Raw genomic sequence first — 18,229 nt, 5'->3', positions numbered from 1 at the left:
ATGGATGGGAAAGATGAAACGCAAGGATAAATACCTATATATATCCATAATTCCTAATTGTTAAGTGAGAAAAATGTACTCTGCTTTTCTGAAATTGGCAAAAATTTAGGGGCATAAATGTCAATAAAAGTTTTGCATATGGCTAGGAGGAAAATATCAGAATTTTCCCAAATTCTGCTTGGTTGGATTATATATATGCCAAATTGTTACTGTGCCAAACTCGTCCTAGAAAGGGTAGTCGGGTTTTATTTTGAGTTTTAAATCTATCCTAGTAAAATAGCAATTTATCTGAGGTGATCCCTATCGGGTTGAGCCCGTTGTTAGCCGATGTTAAGCATTTTTAGGTTTATAAAAGGTTGGGGTGATTACTCACTAAGTTTGTCAATCTGCTATTAGGCTCTAAATTAAGACCTTAAAATGAGTTCAATTTTCAAAACCATGTCTAGGCAAATCCAAAATTTTCAAGAAGTTGTAGTAAACAGTGAAGAGATCAATTATCCTAAGACCCAAAATGATTTAGATGATTGGAAGTTACCCAAGGTATCTAATAAAAAAATTTGTAAGAAATGAACCTTTAAGGCCTTTAAAGACTACACCATTAAGACACTTGAATGGACCATAAGCTTAGAACAAGAAGATCAAGTGATAAGACTCTTGGACAGTAGATAAAGACATAAGAGATACGATAACTTTATACACTTTGGTATGATTCAAGTCGTAGCTAAGTCTTTGACAATAATTGGTTTAAACAACTCAATTGTCGTTCCCTATTAGACTTTTGGTTTTTCAAATATCTCAATATTTTTCTAAGAACTTTATAATCAATAATAGGTTCTCCAAGGTTAAAAGAACAGTTAATAATACCACTCAATTCATAATAGAAAGAAGAAAAGTTCTTATTTTCAAGCATCTTAATATTCTCAAATTTGGTGACAAGCATTTGCAATTTAGAGATCTTTACAGCAAATGTACCTTCATGAGTAACTTAGAGTATTTCTCATGCTTCCTTTGCACATTTACAATTTGTTATCCTATGAAACTCATCTAGATAAACTATGTTAAAAATACTAAATAAAGCCTTAGCATTGGTTTTACTACCTTCATTGTCGGCTTTGTCTCATTCGTGTTTAGGTTTCAGTTCTCCTGTTGATCTTCCTTAAGCATCAAGGATCAATGGGGGACCCCATATTCTATTGAATTCTATACCCTTTTGCCTTGCATTCTAAGGAAAAACATCATTCAAGCTTTCCAATGGGAATAGTTACTCCCATCAAAGTAGGCTAAACTATTCAAAGGTGTTTTTGTCTTTGAATGTTCCATATTGGACTTATAGGATCAATAAAAATTGAATTTTTTATCCTATATGAATAATAAAAAAAAAATTGATTTTAATCGAATAGGATTAAGAAAATTTTAAAATTTAATCAATAAGATAAGAAAAAATCGATTTTTGTCCTGCTCTAATACCAATAAAAAAAATCCTTTAAAAGTCCAATGGGTAACACCTACAGAGGGGTTGAATAGTTGTATTAAAAAAATTTAAATAAAGATTTATATGGCATACCCAATTTTGTATCCTACGAGGTATTAGAGTATATCAATTCTTTCTATTGTAGGCAATTCATACAAGATATCAAATAATAAGCAATGAAGCATAAGAGATTTTTATGTGGAAAACCCTTACACTAACTGTGGGGATAAAAAACCACGAGGTCTAAGACCACTGATCTAAATCCACTATATGAAATCAAGTTACACAAATTTACCTATCAACTTTACCCTAAAGACTGCTCTCTAGTACTTACAACTTGATCCATGTTCGCAACGCAACAACCTTCGATTGTTCTAGTAAATGCACTTTAGCCTTGCTAAAGGGATGCATATCTTCAACTCAAGATTCAAATATCAAATCCTTGAACGAGAGATTGGGAATGGTGTGGCACTTTAGGCTTTCTCCTCGATGAGACTCTTTAAAAAAGTTTTTGATCTATTTCCAATCTTTTTACCCTCAAGGGGGTTATAATGAGGTATATATAGCCAAAAGCTTAAAGAATTTCAGTTTTGGAATAGTTCTAAATCTAATTTGCATGAAAATTTATTGGCATAAATAACATGACCACTTGAGCCGACTAACCCACCGCTTAAGCGCCTCGGGCGCTTGAACAGTAAAGAGTGTTTGAGCAATCTTGCCATTTTTATTAAAATATTAATTTTAAATCATTTTAAGTTTAAAAACAAAATCAATTCTCTTTATACCTCATAGAAGCCTAACATGTCACAAGTCAATCTTTTTTAGACATACCTTGACTTTGTGATTAGACAAACAACAACCCTTAATCTTCAATGGAGAGTAAGTCACTATCTAAAAAGACCTCTATGCCCAAACATAAAAAAAGAACAAAATTGCTAACATACAATCCAAACTCAATGTCCTAACAAAATCAATGGGCTTGTAGTAATTCATTCATTCGAATTTGACATATGCTCTTAGTGAGTTAGAGTATGTTACTTGATCACATAATAGGAGGATCTATAACTTAAGGATAGTAGAGATAGTCTTGAAAGACTAATAACTTTCACTTTGTTAAACTATAGACAACCAATTCATAGGGAGACTACATACAATGGATAGTAGGTCATAAACCTGAGTTGGTGTTTTGTTGAAATATACATAGGATATTGGAGTGCAATTGACTCTTTAAAAGTGGGATACTAAGTCCACTTCATAATTGGATTTTGAGGGAATCAATACTATCCTATGGGTCCCAATGGTCCTTACTTGAACTCATATTCCTTGATAACATGATTTATGAGGATTGGATTGAATCTTGATTCACTTTTGTGCATAAGGGTGTTTTGGTAATTATGTAAAGTTGCACAATAGTCAATGAACAAAGTCTATGGGTTGGGTTAATTTATTATTTAGTTGATTCTATTAGGTCAATTAATCAATTAGGATCTATTTTGGGTTAGATTAAGTAACCCAAGTCCTTGGTGGGCTCAAGTCACCTAAGCTTAGTTAGGGAATTATATAAATAACCATTTAGGAATGAAGAGAAAGAGAGAATCATAGCCTCCACCTTCCCTTTCTCCTCACCCATTGAGTACCAAGATTAAGGAATAGTCATCGAGTGAAAGATATTGGGTGTACGAGACTTTCGAAGAATTCAATCTTCATATACATCAAAAGGAATAGATTTGGGAACGTCCAAATCCAAGACAATGTTTTTGGTTGCACATTCAAAATCTTGCTCTTATTTTAAAATGTAATTTTTTTGTTGTTGTGCATAGGGTTTAGAAAAAGCTTATGAAAGTTTTTATGATCTTAACTTGATCTTGAGATAGGGAATAGAGTGATCTAACTAGGATTCCCTATAGTTGCAACAACGACACATGCCTATTGCCACAACTTATGTTATTCTTTTCAGTTGTTAAGAGATATTTGGTAATAAAGGCAAGTCAACTAAACTGACTACTCTTAAGACTATTATGAACCTCAGGATGTCAGAAGGAACTTTTGTTAGAGATAATATAATACATATGATTAAACTCTTTAACAAGATAGAGATCCTTGGAGTTGAGATCAACAAGGAAACCAAGGTTGAAATGGTTTTAGAGACCTTGTTGGATTCCTTCTAGTAGTTTTAAGCTTAGCTATACTATGAATAAGTTATTAATGAACTTGCCAATGCTTATGAGGGAACTCTGGATGGCTGAGGGGATTCTAAAAAACCAAAAGGGTGTTCATATGGTAATTAAGGGTTCTTATAGTAAGAAGAACAATTTTGAAAACACCAAACAAAAGGGAAAGTTCAAGAAAGGGCGTAAGAAGAATAAGGAAAAGTGCAAGTACTTCCTTTATGAAAAGAAATGCCACTAGGAGTGTCCTCAATTCCTAAAGAAAAAGCAATGTATGCATCATTCATTTTTAATTGAATCATGTTTAGTGGTGAATTCTACAACTCTTAGTGGATAGATTTTGAGGCCACTTACCATATTTATTCTTCTTTACAGAGATTTCAGTTAAGGAGAAGCCTAAATAATGGGAACATGTACCTAACTCCAGCGTCTGATGTGAGAATAATTGTATAGGCAGTGAGAGACGTTATCCTTATCTAAGAGAATAATTGTCTTCTATATCTCAAAGATTGTCTTTATGTTCCTAAGTTTAGAAAGAATTTGATTTCAATTTTTAATTTATGTAAATTGAATTATTCAGCGTTTTTTTAATAAACATGTTATTATTAAAATGATCAAGAGATCCCTTACTTCTAAAGAATATAGAGCTAAGGAATGTCCGGAGTTAGTTCATACTAATGTGTGTGAGATTTTTAATATCTATGCATGAGGGTATGAGTACTTCATCACCTTTACAAATGATTACTATAGGTTTGGATATATTTATCTAATGAATAGAAAATCCAATGCTTTGATAAATTCATTGAATTTGAAACAAAATTTTAAAACTAACTGGGTTAACATATCAAGGCGCCTTGATTTGATCAAGGTGATTAGTATACATCCACCCAATTCGATTCTTTCCTTAAGAAGTATGAGATTATATCCTAATTGAGTGCACCAATAACTCCACAACAAAATGGAATAGTAGAAACAAGAAATCAAACATTGATGTACATAGTAAGATTTATGATGAGTTTCTTATCAATTCCTATATCATTTTGGGGATGTCTTTGAGACCGTGGCTTATCTACTTAACCTAGTACCTATTAAGCCCATACCTCTTACATAGAAATGCAGACATATTCTTAACATAATTTATGACCCTTTCACATTTGGGGGTGGGGTGCACAACACACGTCTTATAAACTCCTAACTTCCAAAATGATCCAAAATCCACTTTCCATTTCTTGTTTCTTCGTTTAAAGAAAAAGTGGAAGAAAAGGCGGCTCTACAAACTGCACTGTGATCTGTGGATTACGGAAGGTGATGGAAGGTTGAACCATTCCCATTTTGGACATCAGGAAAAATAATTGGGCCATCATGAAGTCTTAATTCATTAGTTTGCCTTATATAATGGAAATCTCCAACAACGCTTTCCTCAATTTCACTATGAGGGCCAAGGACAGATCTCAACGGAGGTGGATTGTTGTTCATATCAGTGGAAGCATAGGTTCAAGAGTACAATAATGCAATCAAGCATCATGGCGCAAAATTGAGCAGAAAAATGAATTGTGGGATCAAGAAACTTTTAAATTTCCTACTAACAATGGCAATTTGCTTATCTTGATTACTATTTTCTTATTGGTCTAATAAAGCAGTGTCTCAAAACAACATGAGAGGAGAGAAGAAAATTTAAAATAAAATAAAATCTCAAACTTAAAACATTTAAATTTACAATAATAGTTTCATCATTTATCAAAATAATAATAATGATGGCCTCTCTTGCCAAGTAAACTAACTAGCAATAGTAATTTTTAAAACCTTCTAACTCACCCATAGATTGCAGAAGTGCAACCTGAAAGGCTATTCTTGTGGAGCTACAAGATGAAAAACAGGTGCTCCTATTTTTCTAATGGGTATTGTTGATTGTTCACTTCACTTGTTAAAACATACAATTTTCTTTTTCCCCAAGATTTCCACTTCCTCAATAACAAACATCTACAGGTTCAGCACATTCGCAAGCTTTCCGGTCACATCATCCAAATCAATAACTTCCGTTTCAATTCTTTTTGTCATCCTCATCTTATCAAGCTCTGAGTTCAGTTCAGCAATCTGCTTTTGTATCCTCTCTCCCTTGTCTGGTAACTTTGAAACTGTAGCCTGAAGAATATTTTGAGACCAAGAAAAAAAAATTAAATATTTTGAAAGGGGGAAAACAAAGAAAGAAACACGGAATAAACTGATTATAGTGGTAACCAAACCACTCTTGGTTATCAGAGTGCTGGGCTTGATGATAGGAAAAGCAAAGATTTCATCCGCATGGGTTCAGCTTAACACTAAAAATGTTGGAGTGGTTAAAATTTGGCCTATGCAGGTATGATGGTTTAAACTTAAGTCAACTATATTCAGTGAAGTTGCATTTTGGGATAGCTAAAGGCCAGTGCCCCCATGTTGTTGGCCTTAAAAAACAAGGAGGCATACACAAATAAGTCACATAGAGCAAAATTAGAGCTTGAAGGTCCTTTTTGCAAGTCATAACTCAGTTTTGCGAAGGGCATAAACTCTACTGGAAGCCTTTCTTGCAGTCTGGAGCAGCTGATGGCCCGATGTTTTGATTAAACAGAAACATCAATTAATAAAGTTTCTAAAGATTGTACTTAGTACTAAAATAATACCTTATTTGCCAAAATTTGAGACAGGCGATTAATTCTCCCTTTGATCTCTGATTCTGTCAGTTTACCTGCACTGTCTGCAGAAGAATTTGTCTTATGCAGATTCACCTCCTTTGGCTTGAAAGCATACTGAGCCCTGATAGAAAATGTCAAACAGGTTCACAGCAAATCCATCAATGTTCTTGACTATAAAATGATTATCACTTGAAGTGCATTGAATTGTTCTTTAAAGAATGTACCATTCAACATCTTGTTCGTGTGAAGAGCCTGCAGATTTGTTCATGACAGATGTAGTTCCCGTCCTGCTGGCCCTACACTCACACAAAGGAAACAAACAAAAATAACATTACAAAATCTTAGCACCAATTCACCCAATACTCCCAACCTATGATATACAAACCCTTTAATTTTAGCTAAAATACCGGTGTCAAAACAACATAAGCACCAATTCACCCTATACTCTCAACCTATGATACACAAACACTTTAATTTTAGCTAAAATACCTATTTCAAATACCCATGTCAACAAAATACAACACCGGTGCTGGTGTCCAGGTATACTAAACAACAATATAAAATAAATAATAATAAAAAGTAAAAGAATTTTTAAATTAATTTAAAACTCTTTTATCCCTTTCTTCATTTAAAAAAAAATAACAATAGATTAAATTAATAAATATTCTTATTTAAAAAAAAATTATAATAGATAAAATTTAAAAATAAACATAATAATTAATAGTTTAAAAAATATAAAGATAAATTAAAATAATTAATATAAAAAAAAAAATTGAATGATAAGAAATTAAATATGAATCATATTTTATCAATACCTAATATATATTTTTCATTTTTATTACAAAATCAACATTAATTTTAAAATTTTAAACCAATCAAAATTTATTGGTATAATATTGACTTAAAAATTTATCTTAGCATTCTATTAAAATAAAAGACACAATAAACAAGTTATTCATGTAAAATTCATAGTAACATCAAAATAAAATAAGTTAAGCATCTTATTATAATACAAAACATAGTATATTCTCCAATTATAATTAATCATGTTGTATTTTAAATAACTTATTTTACTATGTTTATATCTAGTGGTAATTTATTTTTCATTAATGTTGTATTCATGTACTTGCACCCATAGTTGAAATCCTTTTTAGTCAAATCCCTATGTCTTAAGATTTTGGGATGCAAAGGATCTAACACCTAGACACATAACTACGCCCTAACACTTATACCCAAACTCATGTAACATAGCTCCCAACAATGCTATTGTAGTGACGCCGAGAATCCATGCTTATTTTGCAGTGAAACCAAATACTAATTTTAACATTATGTTCTACTCTTGGAAACCAAAATTAGAAGTATCTTTACAAAACTCAAAAGGAGAAATGAAAAGAAAAGAGTACCATGCAAAATTTACTTCAGTAAAGAGATGAACAAAATTGTTGAAACTTCAAATAGAGCAGTAACTTTGTAAACCAGAGCTAGTGAATTTTTAGCAAGATAAATGGTGCACTAGCTATCTTACAAAATTTAATTATTTGTTTTTTGGCCGAATAGAAAAAGTCAAAATATTTGTCTTTTTCTACTTAACTAAAGGTAATCTATTGATATTAACCAACATAACTAAAGTGAACTTGTTATCAATAGGTTCGGTTATGTTGGTTAATATCAATAAGTTACTTTTAACAAAATAGAAAAAGCCCAATATTTTAACTTTTTCTATTCAACCAAAAAATAAATGGCACCTTAGATTATTTAAGATTCAAAATTATCTCATTCTTAATCCTGTCACATGCAAATAAACAAGAGAAAATATATTTATCATTAACTAAAAATATGAGGTGAAAAATATAGATCCAACCTTGCAACTTCCTCTTCTTCATCTACAACTAGTACGCGTGCTGTCTTGGAGAAAAGCAAATTGTGATGGCTAACTCCTGCTATACCTTGAGTTTCTAAGAACTTTATGTGTTCTTTCAGAGACTCATCCCTATAGGGTGAGAAAAAGCGAAGTTAGGAGTTACAAAAATAAATGTGAACTGTAAAGCATGTAGAGATCCACTAGAACCCTACAAACATAAAAAACTTGAAATCATAATCCTCGTTTGCAATCATGGTAAATATGTTGTGCAATGGAGCCTTTGTATAAAATTTCATTATCTGAAAATTTGAAAAAAATAAAAATAAAAATTGATTTGTCAATAATTATGAACATCTATGAAATCAAAATTTAATGGATTTGAAAGTTTGTTTTCATCCCTCTTATCTTTCTATATGAAATGATTTCCATAACTGAAACAAAAAAAAATGATGAATAGAAAGTTTTCCAATTTATTGATTCTTTGAAAGTAATTATATAAAAGATTATAACTTATGAGTGAACATCAGAAGAAAAAGAATTACATTGTGGAATTGACTCATTATATAGAAGAATGCTAGGAAAAGGACATCACTCATTATCGACTTCAAAATATAAATAGTTCCCATAAACGCATTCACTTAAATTATAATAGACATTCAAACTCGTTAGATCACCAATAAGTAAACCCATGCAAGTAGGATCATTAGTTTACTCTTTTGAAATGTTAAAGTGAAATCTAAAAATTATCTATTATGATGTTTAGGAAAGGAGTCCCCATGATATAGGTAGGATCCAAATGTGTGTCTATGTGTGCATATATATAGTTATTTATGCATGTGTAAACATGGTTATAAAGAAGATCCCACTAGAAACATGGTTTAGCAGTAGACGTTTAATCAAAAGTAGACAAATTGGATCTGCCTTTTTAGCTTATAATGTCTCATGTGAACAATTCATCTAAGGCGTTGCTCACATAATAGACATTGATTCAGGTGCACAAAATGCAAAAAGATACTCACCTCTTCAACAGGTAAAAGTGCTAGTTCATGCAAATTCGAAGAAGTTATCAATAAAGCCACATAAAACTACTTGTGCTAATTGGGATTAGTTATTGCACCAAATTCAAATGTACTTCCAACTTTCTAGAAATAATGCAAATTAAATCAATGTGAGTAATTTCTTAATCCTAGGCACATGGAAGAAGGGTACATAAGGTACATCCCCTAGTTCATCCCGAAATTAGTGTCACTGTATGCTCAAATGAAGACAATGATTACCTTGCTTCATAAAGGCTGGAGAAAAAAATCTAATGAACAACATGGATATTCCATAAATAATGATGCAACTAACAGTAGTTTTAATAAATATTCTCTAATATTTACCAGAGTATGAATTGCATGGTCTAATCTTGAAAAAAAATATTTAACTAAATGGAACAAAAGAACATAGAGAATATGTTTATGGAATACAAATCGACTGCTAAGGAAAGTACATATTGTGTTGGTGATCATGCTCTTCATGCAATTGTTGCTGAGTGACAGAGACATCAAATCCATGTTTAGGGAGGCTGAAAAGCTCTTGAAGGTCCTGAAAGAATTGTGGAAAACTTGGTAGAGATCACCCATCTTTAAAATGTTAAAGGGTTAGTAAGTTAAAGAACAAACATAATCCTCTAAGTATATACCTGTTGGCTGAAGTACCGAGTTTGTTCTTTGTGTTCAGTTGCAGTTCTAAACAATCCCCCCTTGAATATCTAAATCACACATTTTGAGCAATCATAATAATACCATGATACACTCATTGTAACCGAGGATAATTGAAACAAATATTAAAAAATTATCATCATCATCATCATCATAATAATAATAATAATAACAAAGTGAGGTATCTTTATCTAGACCCCTTAACTGAGAAATTGATTACCTCAAGAGCATACATTTTACGTGGTTATGATAATAGGTGAGAACAAGTGTACATTGTCATTCCATCACATAGGATCATACAAACACCCAATACTCCGAGGGGCCTTAGAGGCATGTGTCTTAGACATGAAGAAAATAGTGTAGTCACAAATAATAAATTCCTTAAATTTTCAACACTTCAACCCCAAAAAGAAACAAAGAGTAACTAACCTGCTTTCTATATATCTTTTCTTCAATGGTGCCACATGTCATTAACCTGTACACAATGACGTCCTTTGTTTGGCCAATTCGGTAAGCACGGTCAACACTTTGGTTATCCGTACTGCAACAATAAAACGATGTAAGTAACACTCATCCCACAAGTTACGCACTGAGTAATTCTTACAACAAAACTTATTTAAAAAAAATAAAAATAAAAAAGAGGAAAAATTAATTGGTGCTGAAATGAGTCATTTGAGATACAGAAATATCCCATGAAGAACAATTTGCAAAGCTTTTTATGGCTCTACCTAGTCTTTGTTTCAGAATAATTGAACTATGAGCGGATTAGTATTCAGTAAATCTAAATAAGAAAAAAATAATATGAATAGCACCTTGGGTTCCAAGCTGGATCAACCACAATCACACGGTCTGCTTTTGTTAAAGTGAGGCCCAAACCACCAACTTGAGATGTCAGGAGAAATATAGGAGCCCCAACACCGTCTTGGAAATCCTGATCATAAAATGAAAATTATGGCTTAAAAACTTCATGAAAACAAACGAATAGTCCTAATTTAAACCGAGTACAACACAAACATTAACAATCTTCACTCTGTCATTAGCTTTTGTGGTACCGTCAATGCGTAAGAACTTGTAACCATTGGATATTAGCAATTCCTGACAGCAACAAAAAGGTCATTCAAAATTAACACTCATGTTATGCCTTAAAATAACATCATATTCAAAACCATAAAAGATGCAAGTTCCATGGTTGTTTATTTACATCATATACTTGTTCATTTTGAACTTTAAAACATCCAATCAAATTATTTAAGAAAGGAAAACGAAACACAAACACATAGATCCTTCAAATGCTCATGCTTAAGACAAATAAATTCCATATGAAGAAAGGGCAAACAAAAAAGTTTAATATAAAAGGAGAACATTAACTATTGATCAATATAAAAGTTATTGCTAGTATACTTCCCATAAATTTAAATGATACTCCCTTTTTGGTGTTCTCTAGTATATCATCATCCTACCTAATAAAATAATGATGCAAGGTCGGAGAAAATAAACTTAATTTTAGTTTTAACACCCTACCCTTGAAGTTATCTTTAGAATGGGAGACAATAACCTTGATGAAGATGCATACATGGATAAATAAGAAATCATTTCCCAAGCTTCTTATTTTTTAGTTGTGCCCAATGTTTAAATTTGGAGTAAAAGAAAAGAGTATTATACAGGTAAACCAAGCAATGAAGGAAGAAAAATGCAATTGAGAGCAATCCAATCAATATTTTCTTTTCAAATCTCGGAAGAAATGTCAATTTCTAAGTTAAGAAAAAGTAAAAAATAAAACTACAGTTGTGACTCTCCTCACCATACATGAGACTCAATATCTTGATAATCTCATCAATGTTTTAGTCCATGGTGACACATAGGTCCCATCTAGTATCAGCAAGAGTGTAGCAAGGAGCAGCGTACACAAGGCAAATGGCTAGTTTAGATGAGCACCTAAGTTAGAACTCAACTAGGTTCCCTATATCTGGGTTTGGAAAATGCCTAGTAGTTGGGTCTTTGTTTGTCTTTAACCAAACTACTTGTATATTTAAATAATCATAATTCTCTACCCAGCTTGCCACAAGCCTTGAAATCACAAAAACAATTAAGTCATCAATCAATCTATAACTCCTAATATCCCCAAACTATCAGCTAAACTAATAACTCAACTAATCAAAACTTTGAACCTCAGCTACTAGAGGTCAGCTATCAACTACATTAATACCATAGAAAAAGGAAGTAAACAATGCCAAATTTCCTTCTTAAGAAATACTGGAAACAGGGAAATCACCAAAACTTTGCAACTTACCTCAATGAGATTAAGCATCTTGCGAGTTTGAGAAAAGATAAGAACATTATGCCCCTCTGGAATTAAAGTATCCTGTGCAAGGCATCGTAGGCATTTGGTTACAGCAGAAGACAATATTAAGGACATCTGTCTAACAGGGTCTAGCATCACCAACCAGTAAAGCTAATATAAAAGACATTTTGCATGAAACGTTGTCATTCTTCTCCAGGAAATCATCTCTCTCATAGGCGGTTGCTAAGTGCATCGCTAACTTCGACGCCATACCAAGGTCATCTTGATTTAGCATTGAATCCATTCCTTCCAACACATCTTCAACGGCTCTTTTTGTTAAGAGGAGGGGATGATCACATATTTTTTTCAGAATCTGCTTGAAATCAAATGAAAAAATTTACAAACAAAATAAATAAAAGAAGTTCATATTCTCAGAAAATGAGATCTAAGCCCCCCTTAATGGGGGCTTGCAAAAGCATTGTTTCACCACTTCAATATTTATCTCTTAAGTAGAAGAACTATTGCTGCCATCTGAATCATGGGATTCTAAAAACTTTGCCATGTAAAGAAGTAAATTAAGCAACTGGCATTCAATGATTCAGTGTAAATGAGTATCCTGTTGGGTTCATCTTCATCATTCCTTTCATTCACCTACAACCTACAAGGAAAAGAAGGAGAATATCTAACCATAAATCAAAGGTAATACCAGCCCAAATATGAACCACTCCAAATTCTTCACTTCATGCAAAGTGAACAATTAATCAGTTGACTCCATAACCAACTGATGTCATCACTATATCAAAGGTCGACTCCAATCAGAACTAGACTTTAGCCACCCCCATGACCAAGAACTGAACCCATTCTCCCAGCCCCACAAAGCCCCCTTTTGCCCACAAAGCCCTCATTCACCTACAAACCAAAAGGGAAAAAGGGAAAAGAAAGAAATCCCCTTTATAGAAACTGACTTTGTGAACTCACCTAAACAGCATGGTTTTTTTTCCCACAAAATTTGGTCCAGGAAGAGTCAAACTCAAAAATATCCAACCAAATTAGTTAAAGAATATACAATGATAAGTAAAAATTTTGGAAACTTAATCCAAAAAACTATAAAAATATGTCATAACCAAGGAAGAAAATTTCAGGGAATGTGGGTGATTTTTTGTTGAAATTTCACTATATCACCAACCCCTAACATAATTTTTTGGAGAGAAACTTGGTCCAACGGAGTTTCCAAATATATCTCCGATTTTTTATTATAGTTTGACAATTTTTTCAATTAATCATTGATCTTTCATGATATTTTCACAATTTCCCAAGAAACCTCATTGTGCCATGTTAGCACCTTTAAAATCTAACTTTCGATTCGTTATTTTATGGCCTTTGTTTCTGATAGTGCCATAATGAAATTTTAAATTTAATGAAAGTCGGTCAAATCAGATTTTCCTTTCAATAATACTTTGTCTGAAATTTTTATAAAAGAAAACATAATTGCGATCTCCTGTTTGTCAACCAAACTCTGATTTATCAAAGTCCAATTAGCTCCTAAACTAAAAATGATTGAATTAATCAAAAGAACTAACAACTAAGCATAGTGGCTAGATCATTAGGAACCTAGTGGAATAACATTGAGATCTGTAAGGAAGTTTTTTTTATTTTTTTCTGTCTTTTAAACACTAAACTAATCAGAACAATTTGGATTTTTGTGAATTTGTAAAGATATGCAAATAACATAGCACCAAAATAGAAATTAAAGCGGAGAAATCAGAGTGAATGCTCATCTAGTTGGATTTGTGAACCAAGTTGATTTGTGCTTAAATCATAGGTTTTTCTATGCTCTAAATTGTAGATTCTATAATGAAACAGAGCATAAACTACTCAACATATCAAGAAAAAAAAAACAATAGAGCATAAACTACTCTAATTAGCTTATATTTTTGCTAGCACCTATTTGGTTGCTAATAAGAACATCTAAGGGATTGCGCAACAAAAGGAGGATAAAAACTCAACAATTTAGACTTTGAAAAGGATAAAGGTCAAGAACCAAATATTAAGTGATTAAGCAAAGTTAAGGAAGGTTTTTAGAGGATGTATTGAAATATCTTATATTTTGATACCATATTAGATACTAGTTTGATAGCATACTTCAAGAAGCTAGATGTAAATTTCGATATAGTGTTAAACATGTCAAAGCTATTTCAAGACCAAAATAACATATCAATTCTTGGCAGAAGGGTGGAGAAACTTGGCTTTTGGTTTCGATACAAGGAACCAATTTTCATTGGAGCTTTGATAGTTGATTGATAGAAAATCAATACCATTTTCGATACATAATATCAGAGTATCAAAATGGAAGGCTTAAATGATTTTGGAGCTAATTGTCAAGATAGTATAAAAAACTATACTATGGTATTGACATATTTTGATATAGGGACATTTTTTTTTGTATAATTTTACCTCAAATTGATGAGATATAATCATTGTTATAACTTTCTGTGAGGTTTGGACACTTAGGCTTTTAGTTACTATTGGATGCTGTGGCATCATGAGATCTTGCCAATTAAATAATGTGATGCTATAAATAGGCTAGATTGTTAGAAGTTAGAGAGTTTTTTGGATCATTGTAGTGACAATTAGATTAATTTTCAATTTTTGAATTTGAATTCTCCCTCCACATTCTCTGTCTACTTTCCATCATTTTCTTGATGTCAAACAATGAGAATAAAGGTTGGTTTCTCCATGTTTAGTGGCTAAACCCTTCTACATCTAGAGGAGGAGTGCTCAAGGTGAAGATCAAAGCTAGAAAGTGCATTTTTCACAAGTAAAACCCATTTCATACTCTTAAGACTTGTGGATTGCTTCATCCTAAGCAAGAATTCTCCGAAAATCTTCTTGATAAGGCATAGGAGATGCTTTGTGTATTTATTAAATGTTCAAGAGATAAGATTCAATGATTTTGACTTAAATCGCTTATGAGCAAACTCATGACTTGCGCCTAGAACTTCAGATATCCAGAATTTTGAGAATGCAAGTGAGTTTGTCTTAATGATGAATCCTCCTTAAGGCTTAGATCTGATCCAAGGACACATCCATCTGTATGGACTTTTACCTCTTATTCATTTATTTTTTATCTTTATTTTCCAATCCAATTCACTCAAACATCTTTAAAATCATAAAGTTATGTTTTCTTCATTTGTTGCAAGGTTTTAATCATCATTTTTCTAGTAAATTTCACTAATAGATCTAGGATTAACTTATCAAATCCCTATGAAGACAACTAGCTACTATACTTAGTCATTCCCTCTTTTTCTCTTCTTTTTTTTTTTCTTTTTTTTTTTTATCGAAAATAAAAGATATAGTAATCATGAAAAAAGTGCAAGAGAATAATGAGAGGTCCTTCCCACAAATTACAAAATATTGATCAAAGTAAGACTAAACACCTCCACTATACAAGTAGAACTATACACAAAGGTATAGGCCGCTTAAGTATATATAGGTAACATCTCCTTAAAATTGGACTCAACTTGTCTTATTGTTATTCACCCCCTTTGAATTACAAACCACAAGCTAATTGAGTTGAATAACATTGAGTGAAATGCGTCTAAAGGCAACGGTACAACACACTTGCAAGGAAGAATAGAAGTGAAGTAAATCTCATAACATCTCTTCCGTTCCTCACTTTTCTTCAAAGATCCTAGCATTCCTCTCTTGTGAAACAATTCACAACATCATGAGACAAGCGATTTGTCAAAAGGTCTTGCCTCTGATAGAACTTCCCAAATCTCTAAATGAGATAGTCAACACGTCACGTACACACCTAGGTAGAACCCAATCCATCTTGTCTAGATTGTAAAGCTTATGCAGAAGCTACAATATTAATGGACAAATATAGAAAGAGAAGATCTATCAATTCTCCACTTCTCCTAAATAAGATGCACGAATAAGGACTAAAACACATGTAAAGTCTTTCTCAATTGTAGCATGTCATTAGTTTAAACCTTTCTGTGTGCTACTAACTAAGCAAAAGCATTGACCTTTGATGGAGCTTTTGGTTTCGATAAAAATTTGGTTGCAAAGACCAAAATTGGATTTGATATAATGGACGAGGCTAAGAAAAAAGATTTTACTAAAAGTAAACCTGAGGAGGATAAAAATCAAGCTCTTGAATCTACAGCAAATAGAGACAAGTGCATAGGAGTGGGGACATGAGTCTTTCAAGGTTTTAATTTCCACATTAGTGAGACTACAATGAAAGTTAAGGTACCAAGAAGGTGAAAATGAGTTATCAAGGACAACTGATATGGTGAGATTTTCCACTATGATAACCCTATAAAGACCTAGAAATTGTGAACATGATGGTCGATCTCCCCACCACAAATCTTCCCAAAAACGAATTCTCACCTCGTAACCCACCATAAAGCGAGTATACGAAGAAATGTCCTAGAAAACTTGTGTAATAACCTTCCAAGAACATCCATGTGACCATCTAACCAAAATGTTAGCGTCTTATCCATTAGGATGTGTTCTATAAATGCTCAAAATAATTTGATGCCAAAGGCCTAAACTTTCCCTATGAAACTTCCAAAGTCACTTCCCTAACAAAGCACAATTTCTCATAGAAGTCTTCCCAACCCCAAACCTCCAAACTCCTTTAGTTTACACATTATATCGCAATTGATAAGATGATATTTTTTACCTTCCTCAATCCCTGACCAAAGAAAATCCATTTGAAATTTCTCAATCTTTAAAGCTACTGATGCTAGGATCTTGAAAAGAGATAAGAAATAGCTAGAGATGTGAGACAAGAATGACTGGATTAGAGTTATTCTCACCCTTAAGAAAAAAAAAGGCTTTATCAAGCCATCTAGTCTCATTGAGATTCTATCAACCACTAGATCCCAAAATTTGCATGCCTTCAAATTCCCTAATAAAGAAAGACCCAAATAAGATGAAGGTCAATCTAAAACTTTACAATCAAGCATCCAATCCACCTTGGATACCAAATCCTAACTTATATTAATACTAGAGATAACTTTTCTCTAAATTGATCTTAAGCCTTAATATTTTCCCAAAAACCAAATAGATTAGTTTAAGGTATTACAGATATTCCAAAAAGGCTTTAGAAAATAAAATTGTGTCATTTGCATATTGTAAAAAAGACACTCTAGTCTTACCCTTGCCCACTATGAAACCTTTTAATAAATCACTTTCCTCTGCCCTGATCATCATCCTATTTAAACATCAGTTGCAATAGTGAAAAGGAAAGGGGAAAGAGGGTTTATTTATCTTAAACCTCTAGTTACCTTAACCCAACCTTTGACATTTCCATTTACTAGGATTGCAAAACTTGTCGAAGAAAAGTAACCCATTATCAAAAATCTCCATTTTATGGTGAACCTTTTTCTCTTTGGTACATGGTCCAAAAAAACCAATCCACATGGTCATAGGCCTTTTTAAAATCAATTTTGAAGACTACCCTTTCTCCCTTGAATGCCTTTTCTCGTCCACCACTTCATTGGCAATCAAAATTGCATCCAAAATTTGTTTTCCCTCAACAAAGGCTCCTTAAGGTATGTAGATGGTTTCATGGAGAAATCTGCATAAATGCCTTAATAAGACCTTAGCTACAATCTTACAAACTTGTAACCAGGCTAATAAGTTTGAAATTTGAGATTTTCCTGATTTGATTCTTTTTTGGCATAATGACTATGAATGTGACATTGGTATTTTGATTTATTATCTCATTATTGTGAAACTCTAAGAACACCCTCATAATGTCCTCTTCAGTCACATCTCAACACTCTTGATAACTACAATGGTGAAGCCATCAAGGCTAGGGGCATTTTTCCTTATTCAATTGGTAAACAACAAAGTGTTCCTGTTCTTTTAAAAAGGGGTGGTCTAGCCATGTAGCAGCCTCTCCAGATACAACAAACCAATCCAATCCTCCAATAATCGCCTAAGGTTTTAGAGTATAGCTTACCAAAAAAATCCATTGTCCTCTAAAATATTTTCAATGGTGCCTAAAGTTTACCCCTCTTCAGAACCTAAGGATTTTATCATCTACCATTGGCCACAT

The 18,229-nt window shown here is 32.6% G+C and overlaps 1 protein-coding gene across 2 annotated transcripts in view; it reads right to left on the bottom strand.

Moving 5' to 3' along the window:
• Positions 1 to 5,324: 5,324 nt before the first annotated feature.
• LOC117913072 (protein CHROMATIN REMODELING 24) overlaps positions 5,325 to 18,229 on the bottom strand; it is a 37,516-nt gene continuing 24,611 nt past the window's right edge. For both annotated transcript variants that reach the window (XM_034827977.1, XM_034827976.1), the window contains exons 11-21: positions 12,317 to 12,526; positions 12,163 to 12,234; positions 10,887 to 10,967; positions 10,685 to 10,803; positions 10,302 to 10,413; positions 9,854 to 9,922; positions 9,662 to 9,756; positions 8,170 to 8,298; positions 6,533 to 6,604; positions 6,297 to 6,429; positions 5,325 to 5,781 (exon numbers count right to left, since the gene is read on the bottom strand). In XM_034827977.1, coding sequence (XP_034683868.1) covers positions 5,620 to 5,781; positions 6,297 to 6,429; positions 6,533 to 6,604; positions 8,170 to 8,298; positions 9,662 to 9,756; positions 9,854 to 9,922; positions 10,302 to 10,413; positions 10,685 to 10,803; positions 10,887 to 10,967; positions 12,163 to 12,234; positions 12,317 to 12,526 — 1,254 coding nt within the window. In that variant the 3' untranslated portion in view covers positions 5,325 to 5,619. The remainder of the gene's footprint in view (positions 5,782 to 6,296; positions 6,430 to 6,532; positions 6,605 to 8,169; positions 8,299 to 9,661; positions 9,757 to 9,853; positions 9,923 to 10,301; positions 10,414 to 10,684; positions 10,804 to 10,886; positions 10,968 to 12,162; positions 12,235 to 12,316; positions 12,527 to 18,229) is intronic.

The sequence above is a fragment of the Vitis riparia genome, chromosome 4, assembly GCF_004353265.1.
Source record: "Vitis riparia cultivar Riparia Gloire de Montpellier isolate 1030 chromosome 4, EGFV_Vit.rip_1.0, whole genome shotgun sequence".
In the NCBI taxonomy this organism is placed as follows: Eukaryota; Viridiplantae; Streptophyta; class Magnoliopsida; order Vitales; family Vitaceae; genus Vitis; species Vitis riparia.
The sequence above is the reverse complement of the archived record's forward strand: the minus strand, read 5'-3'. Positions and strand labels throughout refer to the sequence as shown.